This window comes from Lonchura striata, chromosome 8, assembly GCF_046129695.1.
Source record: "Lonchura striata isolate bLonStr1 chromosome 8, bLonStr1.mat, whole genome shotgun sequence".
NCBI lineage: Eukaryota > Metazoa > Chordata > Aves > Passeriformes > Estrildidae > Lonchura > Lonchura striata.
The window spans coordinates 12,501,150-12,512,231 of record NC_134610.1 but is presented as its reverse complement, the minus strand read 5'-3'; the positions used below and the strand labels follow the sequence as shown (position 1 = coordinate 12,512,231).

The following is an 11,082-nucleotide window of genomic DNA, read 5'->3' as shown; positions in this document are numbered from 1 at the left end:
GCAAGGACTGACCGAGTGTCAGCCCGCGATTCAGAGCGGAGCACAAAAAACGTGTTATCTTTAGCCCAAGAATCTGCTTTCCCAGGCTATTGGGTAGGCTGGATTCCCAGTTACCCTAGAATTTTGTGGGTGTCTGGAGCTCCTTTACTCCGAGCTTTGTCACTTTTAGCTGGCATTACGCAGGGAGAGTTTATATTGCCTTTCCTGAGGTTTTCCTCAAATACTGACTTGGACACAAATATTTATGTACTAAAAAAAGCTCAGTAAAGTGCAGCCCTCTGTAATTGCTGCCGAGGAGCGGGGCTCGTCCCAGGGCTGGAGAGACGCGTACGAAAAGCGGTGGAAGCGCGGGGTACCGGCACAGGTCTGCATTTAAACTTTAACATACAGACTTCATTCTGTACTCGCAGCCTTACTTCAGTGTATAAATATTAACAGTGCTTGATTTAATACACTGCTACCGCTGCTCTTTCAGGCACTGTTTGAAGATAAGGTTTTCTTACAAATTTTATGGTTCAAGCACGTATTTGCCTAAAGGTTCCAGTTACCGCTGGGCAGCCGAGGGCTGGTCACAGTCCTAGCCAAACCACAGAGGGGAAACCTCCACGCCGCGTTAGCAAAAACTCCGGAACTTTTGGGAAATAACCTGAAACGCGCCCCGAAGGCTCAATCCCCAGGGCTGCCCCGCCCCCGAGGCCGCCCCATCGGGCCGCTCCGGCCTCCGCGCTGCGCCCCCCCTCGGGCAGCACGTGGTCGGCGCCGCGCCCCCCCACCCCCCGCGGCGGCCCCTCCGCCGGGCGAAACCACCTGGCACGGGAGGGGGGGCGCCCCTTCTCCACCGGGCCCCGCCCCGTTAAAGGGGCGATGGGCTCCCGCGCGGCGGGAAGCTGAGCGTTCCTTCTCCCGTCCGGCTGCCGCCGTCCCTTCCCGCCGCCCTCCGCCTTCATCTCCGCGCCGCCACCGAGCGGGAGAGCGCGGCCAGGGGAGCCGCCAGGTGAGTGAGCGCGGGGGGAGGAAATGGCCGGCGCGTCGCTGCCCGTTTAAGGGCCTCCCACGACGCTCCGCCATGTCCGCGGCCCGGCCCCTCCCGGGGCTCCCTCACCGCCCCGGGCCCGGAGGAGCCGCGCGGGGACGCTCCCGCCGGCCGCAGGTGAGCCGGCAGGCGGGGCCGGAGCGGGGCCGCGGGGCCGGGCGTTATGTAAGGGCGGCCGGCGGGGCCGGGCTCGGGGCTGGCTCCCCGCACACTCCGGCCGAGCCCGGCAGCGCCACGGGAAGCGGCGTGCCCGAGGGGCGCTCGCCCTCCTGCCGGAGCCGTTGGTGCACGGAGAGCTGGGAGCGCGGCTCTGAGGGGAAGGGTCGCTTACCGCCTGTTTTCCGTGGGAGAGCTGGAGCTGTGAGCCGGGAAGGGAGCCGGCGGTGTGTAGTGCTGAGTCGCTTCCCAGCCGTGCAGGATCTCCGTGTGGGAGAAGCGCGCCGTGGCGTTTGTATTGCTGAAAGATTGCAGAGAACAGTAGGTGATCTGCGCGATCGCTGGTTTTTTTCACCTTACACGTAGTTTCGTGTACTCCCAAAAACTCACCCAGCCGTCGTCAAAGTTCTAAGCTGGGTTTTTTTTCCAAGACTTTCACAGCCAAGAACTGTGTTTAAGAGATGTTTAAAAGTGAAAATCTGTTTGATTCTTGGCGTTTCTTTATCAAAGTCTGGGATTTTCTAAGAACTTTATTGCAGGCTTTTTTTTTTTTTTTCTTGGTTGGGTTTGAGATCGGTTAGTTTGTTTTCTTTTGGTTTTAGGCTTTTTCTTCTGTAAAAATCTTCACCCTGTTCATTTTCTCGGTTGGATTTTGTAGCAAAGATGCTGAGCTTTTTCCGCCGCACGCTGGGACGCCGGTCCATGCGGAAGCATGCGGAGAAGGAAAGGCTGAGAGAGGCCCAAAGGGCTGCAACCCACATCCCGGCAGCCGGGGACGCCAAATCCATCATCACCTGCCGAGTGGCGCTGCTGGACGGGACAGATGTCAGCGTGGACTTACCGGTATGAGTGATCCCAGTGTGCTTTTGAAATACACTTAGTTTGTGTTATTTTGATGTGGATTGCTGTTTGCAAGTTAGGTGAAGGTATTGCTCTTTGCTGTTGGCAGTCGACCCTGTGCCTTGATGTCCAGTAAGTTACTGCTCGTAAAAAGGTTCTGAAGGAATATTAAATTTGGCATTCACTGAAATTCGGGAGTGTTTTGCTGAATGTCATCGTGCTTTACACACTGGCCGCTTTCTAATGTTTTAATGCGATTGTTGTGCCAAGGCATAGCTTAGAGAAGGTAACCTGTTTGGTGAATTGGGTTTTCTTTTTGGTGAGCTATCTGTCTTGACAAAGAAGGTGAATCTCTTGGTGTAACTTGTTGAAGAGGAGGGATGAGCAGAAGTACTAGCAGGAATTTCTGTGTGGGTTGGGTTTGGTCTGGTTTTGTGTCAGAGATGAGCACATTTTTTAATGCTAACTTGGGAGGGGAAGAGGAAAAATCTGCTTCCTTCCCCTCCTCAGGGCAGATTATATAGTAGGGATTGTCTCATGGCATGGTGCTTTATTCAGAGTGAGGTGTTAGCCACTGTTTTACATTTCTTAAGCTTCCTTAATATGCACGTGCCTGTTCTGCTTGCCTAATTGCATACCTGTTTTTGGCCAACAGGATGAGCAGTGGCAACAGAAGCGATGTGCTCTGTTTTTCCATTACCATGTGTTATAGTTATTAGTGACTTGTCTTAAGCTCACAGAGCTGAGCATTAGGAAGTTAGGAAGGTGTGGATCTGCAAGACCTGACTAGTTGCAGAGGATTTTGGCTGCAGTCACAGTTGTGCTGGTGTTGGAACTGCTGACTAGAAAGAAAAGCCATTTCAAGACTGGCTGTTCCACACAGATCTTTCTTCCCTTTCTTTTTAATTGTGGAATGTTTAGGTAGTGCAAGGAAGTCAGCTTGATTGATCAGTGTTGTTGACATAGCAGAAATAACTCTTGTGATATCCTGAACCCCTCATAATCTAGAGCTAGAGAAACCCTTTGGCATCTTTATTTGCAAAATGACTGTACAGATAGGTGTTTATAGAGGGTGGTAAAATCAATTTATAAAACTCTGAAGCAATGTAATTAATATATCCAGTGCTGCTTAGTGCCTAGGATGTTTGATTTGAGGCCAGGAATGCCCACAAACACTTTATAGCAAGAGTTAACACTTAAAAAGTACTCAAGTTTAAATTGGTGTCTCTGCATAACCAGAGCAGTAATCTTTGGAGCTGGAGTTGGCTCTGTAGGCAAATTCCTGGTGGCTCCAACAACATTTCTAAGGCTTTGAGAAGCATAAATTGAACTTGAAGAGGTGTCACGACCTGCCACCTGGCATATAAATCTCACACAAGGGTGCAGTAGTAACTATTTACTTCTACAAGAAACTTTTCACTCCAAAACTTTTCTTTAAAAGCCAGTGTAGATCCTTGACTGTGAACATCTAAGTTATGAGTAACAGTAACCAAATTGACATAGTTTGATGTATTAATTACAGTGCATCATCCGTGGCTGACATATACCAGTTTCTTCAGTGATTAAAATACAATAAATTAAAAGTAAATTAAATGTTTCATTCAAACTTCCTAGAGGGTTTATTCTTGTTTCTCCACTTGCATCATTCATATTTTGGGGTTGACTCTGAAAGGAAAGAAAAAAGGGTAGTGAAGACGGGATGAAGTGGGGGGGTACAAAATCCTGGTAAAACAACATCACTTTCTAAAATTTAAAGCTTAATTTAAAAATATATGTATATTTTTTTGTTTGTTTTACAAAACCTTTATTTGAGAATCTCTGTCCTCTTTGAGCTAAGATCTTTTCCAAGACTGGTTAGTTTGTTGGCAGTAGATTTGCTTAAAATGAACTCTTTCTCTCAAAAAGGTGCCCCCTGCTCTGCCAGTTCATTTGTGCCCAGTCGCATTGTCTACCGAAACACTGTGAAATTGTTTTATTAAAAAAATAAATAACAAAGCTTTTCTTGAGAATGAATCATTTAGCAAACAGGTTAGTTCACAGCCAGAGAAAGGTTTGTCTAGGTAGGAACGAATGCCATACCTTTTTAAATTCATGACTACACAAATACTTTACAGTGGCATAAGCTGTTGCTGCCACAGGAAGAAAAGATGTTGCTTTCGTTATTGCGTTTGTCCTTGTTTTCTCATACCCCTTGGCAGGAGAAACAGTTTTTTAGCAGCCAGGCAGTAAGCTAAGTCAAGAAAATGCTGTGGCTGAAAATAATCGGTATAATTTCGTTATGTAGTTTCCAGCTGGAGTGATTCTCCAATCTGGTTCCCCATGTGCCTCCCCAAATGTGGTGAAGAAGCATTTAGAGGTGATACCAGGCTTAAGTTTGCTCAAAATGCCATTGAGTTCTATCCTTACAGTGAATTTTTTACTGAGGAGAGTATTCTGCATTTACAGTCATTGATATAATTGAACCTGAGATTGCTGAAATTCTCCTTAATTAAAAAAAAAAAAAAAAAAAAAAAGGCAAAATCAACAGCAAGAAGCAACCACAAGGGACGTTGCCATGTAAGCCAAATGCATTTGGGAGTTATTAAGTAGCAAAGACAGAAGGGACAGGTTGTAAATGATGCAGTTGAGATTTAACTTATTAGACACAGAGCCAGGATTTGAGCAGTAACTCTGCTTTTTGTCCGCTGATCTTATCTTTGGTGTCTGTCAAGCCACTTTATCTTTCTGCTTTTCTATGTCTTCTGTTGTTTTTAATTAGAAAAATGCCTGACTTGAACTTTTCACCAAAGCTGCAGTCATACACAGTACATGGACTGGATTCTTTGCAAGAATCTACTGCTTTTGTAGCTATGTCAATGACTGAAGAATATCGGTGTTATGTATACTTTTTACTGACACCTTGGTATGTTCAAAATGGGAGGTATGAACTTAATGCGAGTTAACAGTGGTTTTTTGGGGTGGATTGAAAGGTGTCAGGTTTTTTCCTACAGTTTAATATCAGATTTAAAGTTGTGTTTTGACCTGGTAGTTTTTCTCATCTCTTACCTCTCTTTTGAAGCTTCATGTTTCTCCAAATGCATTCAGCCATTTTTACAGACTTACGTGCTTAGTGAAACACTAAGAAGCTTGTTACTGTGTTGATCTTGAAAAAGTTTTTATAAAATAGATATTGTCTGTAAATGCTGCTGTGGATGTTGTTTGTTATACATTCTGCTGTTCTGTTAACTTGAGTTAAACTTGGACAAACGTCATTGTGCTTTTTCTTCCAGTTGCTTGAAATCCATGGATGGAATGTTTGCTGAGTAGTGTGAGTGGTGAGAGAACAAGAACTCTGTTTTGCTGACATCCTTTATCTTACTTTTCATCCTGTTCCCATGCAAAACTAAACTACATCTTCCCCCACTGAACCTCTGGTATTCCCAAAGCTCAAAAGCCATGAATAGCCCTGGTTTATAACCTGAAGGTTCCATCAGCTCAGTCATACCAGTCTGGTCTGTCAAGGGAACCCCTCAACAGCTGGAATACCAGCTCTCTTGGTGCTCCTGTTTTGTGAGGAAAGACAAGTTGGTGAGGGGGAATTTGAAAGTACGAAAAGTTTTCAACTGGGGTCACCAACAGCTTATTAAATAATTAGGAACAAAAATGTTTGTCAAGAGTTTGAAATGAAGTGCTGTTTTAAGTAATAGGGAGCTCCAGAGGATTTTAAAATCAAACTATTTTAAAATCAAGTTCTTGTTTACTCAATTCTATGCTATCCAGAGTACTAACTGGGGGAGGGAAAAGATAATGTAGATGGGGGAGAAACGATAATGTAAATAATGGAATATAAAATTTTAGAATATAAAATTTTTGATTGCTTTTTATGGGGGAACAAGGTCAGCCTTACAAGAGAGACAGATAGTAAGTGTAGGGTCTTAGAGAAGCAGAACTGTACTTTGTGGAAGCCAGCAATGTTTCGGTAAAAAAACCTGACCCTGCCTAACCCACAATTTACATAATCATCTCATGGATAATGGAGTGTTAATTGTATTCCAGTTTCTGTACGTGCAAAGGTTTAGGTAAAAGCTTCCTGGTAGTGTAAGATGAAAGACAGAAATTATGAGAATGGATGCTCTCTCTGAGTAGTTTTTTATCTTGGAATATTCCTTACTTACACATGAAATTTGATATGGAGATTGCAAAATGATGGTTTTGTTCTTATTATAATGAAGTATCATTAAAGCAAGGTCTTACCAGTCCAAGGGTTATGTGTAATAGTGGGATTGAAATAAGCTGTTTAAACTTTTGGAGTATAAAACAAGATAAAAAAAGGACTGTATCTATAGTGCCTATTTTAAATAAAAATTAAGAAATTTATCTGGAATGCAAAAGTCATTTAGGAGTGTCAGTGGCTTTTTTTTGGAGAGAAATTGTGTTGAACTGACTGCAAGATCAGAGATGCATTATGATAGTTGATTTTACTTAAGAATCCACTCTAGTTTATTAAAAACTTGTGGACTATTTATGGCCACTTGCTACGTATTTGTGGATGTAAATATGAAATACATAATGCTGTTCCTGGCATGGATACTGATTAACAAGAAAATCCAATACTGCAAAAAATGCTGGAAAATCAGTCATCAAATAAAATGAGTACTCTTGAGTGTTCTGGGCTGACCTCTAAAGTTTCAAAATAAAGCTCAGCTGACAAAAGTAGTGATAACATAAACATTTGAACGTGCCCCTTTTTGTGTGTGCTAAGGCTATAAAGTTTTGGATTAAAACTTTATTTCCCATGTGACCTTCTGTCTGAAAGTACTGATGTGCTTTTGAGTGTTTGTTTAAACTTCTGAAAGACCTTTAGGGGATTGAAAGTGGACAAAATCAGTGTGAGCTGTGCATTCTGCAGCAGAGATGCTGCTGTCTGTGCGGTGGGAGGGGGCCCGGCCGAAGTGCAGGGGAGCCGGTGCTTCCTGGGCTGCCAGGCTGAAATTCCTGGTGAGATGGAACCCGAGGCAGGGGATGCCGAGTGGCTGTGCCCGTGTGAGCAGCACAGAGCCCTGCATGAGTCCTGCTCGCAGCCCAGCCCCTTCGGGGCCATGGCAGAAAAGCATTTCGGTCTCGGTGCAGTGCTCCATGCCCTGGAAGGCACTGTTTGGAAGGAGGGAGGAAGGGAGCAGCTGGCAAGCAATCTGTGCTGCTTGAAGACTAAATTGTTTGGCCTGCAGTGTGCTGCCAGAGTGTTTCTGGGGCTTGTGCTTCAGGCTGGTTTAGTTGCCTGAAAGTTTCACATTCTTAACTCACAGCGATTTTATCTGAAGTCCTGCTTTCCTGCTAAACTGCCTCTGCAAGGAGCTCAAAGCCTTGGGACTCTGGTGCTCTTAATCAGGGTGCTCGTGAGAAACCTGCAGGTGGAACACCAAATAAAACTGAAATGTATGACAGTATAATGGGGGGAGACATTTAATCTGTAAACCTTAATGATGAACAAGCAATTTGTATATATTGTGTATTAAAAAGAATCTGTAGTTAGAAGATAAAAACTTTCAGGAAGTTGAAACAGAGACTTCCACAAAACAAACTGTCAGGTATGAATGTTTTGAGTCTTTGTGTTCTTATGTAATAGAGTCAATAAGCCTGAGCACAGTACATTCAAATCCTTCTACATAGCACTCGAATGAATGTACAATTAGGATGGGTATTGAAATAATTTCTTTGTTATGAAGATTTTTGGGAAATGCCTTCTTTCTCCAGAGAATAAAAGAACAAAATATTTAATCCTAAATGCTTACCTTCCTATAATTGTGCAACACTGAGTAAATAGAAGAATTGACAAGCTGTGTCTCTCTGGAGGTGAAAATTCTCTGAACCCTTCCAGCCTGCAGGGTTTTATTTTAACAAGTGTGTATGGAAGTGTTGTCAAAAATTGAGGATAAACTAGAGAGAGAAGCACTAGAAGAACTAGTGTTTTGCTGCCAGTGGCATCTTTAGATGAATGAGAAAATTGACTGGAGAGTTTGGAAAAGTTATTTGTAGGAGTGGTGCTTGGTGTTTGAGGAGAGGAGCAGCTCCATTTGTAGGTCAGTACTTAAAGCCATAAGAAGATCAGGGTGATACAAGTAATGTGTACTTCTAACACTGCCTTTGTAACTATAAGGGATTTTTAACCCTCCAATTCTGCAGCAGACTTTACAGACCCCTTTTGCATGATATTGATATTAAATCTTCTTCCTTTAAAGCTCACTGTTGAAGCTATCTCATGGCTTAGTTATTTGAAACCCGTGGTTTTGGAGAAGAGGATTTACTTCATTTAAAAAATGGACAGGCTTATCTGCTGCTTTTGTGCTGCTGTGGTCTGCAAACATGCATAGGTGACATCCTAGCAACTGGGTAGTTGTAAATCCTGAATAGGGACCCATACCTCCTCTGTGTGTGTATGTGTGTGTAAATGGCATATTTCTAAGAAAGCTTGTATGCATATGAATGGTAACCCTGCTGATAAATTGACAAAAATCAGGAAGGGAAATTTTTGCCACTTGGTAGCTATTGAAAAGAATAGCTACTGCTAGTTATTGTTAATAAAAATATTAATGTGATCATTTGAAGAAAATGAAACAAAAAGTACAGCTACAAAGATGCAGGGGATAGTAAGTCCAATGAAGGTAATGCTTATTCATCTATTTTTTTCAAAGTTAATCTTGTATAGGACCCTCCATTTCTTCACAAAGAAATAAATAAACAGGAGACATTATTTTCTGAGAAGTATTTTAATTAGTAGATCTTTAGGTGGATATTTTGATTTTGGGGTTTTTTATTTTCAAGTTTTGGAGAAAAAAGAACTACTTTGCTGCGATTAAAAAGTTGAAGTGAGCCTTTCAGCTGGTGCTCACCCAGCACAAGCTCCTCTCCAGTTCTGTGAGTTTGTGCTGCTGCTGTGCTGGTGTGCACTGGCTGCTCTACTGAAGGCGGCTTTGACATCAGGCAGGTTTGGAGCACCTGGCTGGTTTATCCTCATGGATGCATGTCCGTGGGATAGCCGATACTCTGAGACCATGAGAAGAGGGTATAAATGCTGCCTTTCAGGTTTTAGGCAGTGCCTGAGATGCCTGAGCCGAGGAGAATGTCTCGGGATCGCCTTACCCGGCAGTGAAGGAAGGGACGAGCCAGCACCGATGGGAACGCCCGGCCGTGCTGCTGAGCCACCGGGCTAAGCCCAGCCCTTGCAACTCCTACTCAGCCAGCGATTGCAGTTATTAGAGCAGCAGGAGATGTCATTAGCTGGGAGCATCCCTTTCATTGGGGAAGGGGGGGAGGGGGCGGGGGCCTTGGGATTCATTCCCAAGTGATCAGAAGATGCATTTATCCAGTGTGGCAAAAGCAGGAGAGGCCCTGCCCTGTATGTATGGTGTATTTTATTTACAGTTTCTGTTGTTCATTCTCCTGTTGTGAGATGTTTGCTGTTGCTTCCTAGAGAGAATAGAAACTCTGTAAATCAAGTAGTCTGAATTGCAAAGCCATGAGAAGTTTAATTTGTGCCCTGAAGGGAGGACCAGCCACTGACTGGACTGCTTGTGAGTTGTTAATTGTCCATCGGTAACCATTATGCAGTTTGAAAATACTTGTCCTTTGAGTGTAATCTGAGCTCTGCTGTAAGGGAAAGAAAGGAGGTGGGGGGAAGCATAGAACAGCAGCAGGATAAAAATGTTACTTTCACAGAATATTCTGAGTTGGAAGGAGCCCATAAGGATCATCGAGTCTGACTCTTAATGGCCCATACAGGGATTGAACTCACAACCTTGATGTTATTAGCACCAATGTAGCCATGAGGAAGTTAGGGCAGTTTTTTTACAAGAAAATGTAATAAAAGTGTATCTTTGCTCTTTGAAAACTCTTGATAACTCAGTTTTATTGAATACAAAGAAATTAATTTTGATTCATGAAAGTTGGTTACAAAGCATTAATATTTTTGGTTGCTATTTGTTTAAGGAGGAAGGACTTTAGTAAAGTAAAGCATGTGTGACACTTCTGCTGACTTACACCAAATACAGCTGCTGGTGATTTAAGTCATATGCAAAGTAGAGCATAATTAATTCCATGTTGACAGCCCTGGTGATTTAAGTCAGAGAACAACCAGAAGTCCTGTAGATCTTTCCACAGCCACTCCACTGCTTCTTCAGGGACTTTATCCCACATTAGTAATTCGGGATCCAGTTAATCTGAGAGTCCTCTGCTGAGATTTCTGAAATGGCAAACACATTCTGAAACTAATTTGACACTGCAGAGATTGAAGTTTTGCTCGTGCGTAGTCTGAGGTAGTATGTGTAGTATTCCAGGCTGGAGTCAAAGTGCTTCTGTCACTGGCAGAGAATTTGCCTGAGAATAACTGGTTAATTTGCAGATTTTAAAGATAACCTACAGAGGAATTGAGAAGGATCTCAAATGTTCTGCTGAATAAAGGGAGATTTTCCACTAGTTTCAGACAAGCTACCAAAAGCTTCATGCAACATAGTGTTTTTCTAGTTTTGCTGTTGCAGGTGCTGAATTGATTTCACTTGTATTATTATATTAATCTTTAAGTAGAAGATAAAATGAGTTGAGAAAAAATATCAACAGTTCAATGTCTTGGTCTTTTGAGACTGAGGCTACGGATTCAATTATAGAAAGAAAAGTATGAGTTTGTATTTATAGATGGTTTGCCTTAAGGTTTCTTTTTGAGCTGGTGTTTAATAAATCTGTTATTGCCTGAGAAATAATTTCTTTCCTGAGACCAACAGAAAATACTTTGAATTAATTTGATGAGGTTGACATTTAGTATTTGCATTATACAATGCTTTGTAGATGCTGTGTGTTTTGAAGTTGCCTGCCTGGCCCAAATGCTTTCCGTTCCTGCTCTTCTCCCCAATACCTGGAAAGAAACAACTGTGTGAGGATGCTTAGACAGGCTCTGTTTACAAACTTTTTTTGAGATTTTGCTTTGGGCTATGATGTGTTGGATTTAACTGACACATCAAATAAAGCAGTGATAGCGATTGCAAAGTTGAATATGAAATATTTGAAGATCAGGGTAGAGGAAG

At 43.0% G+C, this 11,082-nt stretch overlaps 1 protein-coding gene across 1 annotated transcript in view; it reads left to right on the top strand.

Moving 5' to 3' along the window:
* Window positions 1-1,192: 1,192 nt before the first annotated feature.
* EPB41L5 (erythrocyte membrane protein band 4.1 like 5) overlaps window positions 1,193-11,082 on the top strand; it is a 49,386-nt gene continuing 39,496 nt past the window's right edge. Inside the window, exons 1-2 of the mRNA XM_021526143.2 lie at window positions 1,193-1,510; window positions 1,848-2,032. Of these exons, the coding sequence (XP_021381818.2) occupies window positions 1,853-2,032 (180 nt within the window). The 5' untranslated portion in view covers window positions 1,193-1,510; window positions 1,848-1,852. The remainder of the gene's footprint in view (window positions 1,511-1,847; window positions 2,033-11,082) is intronic.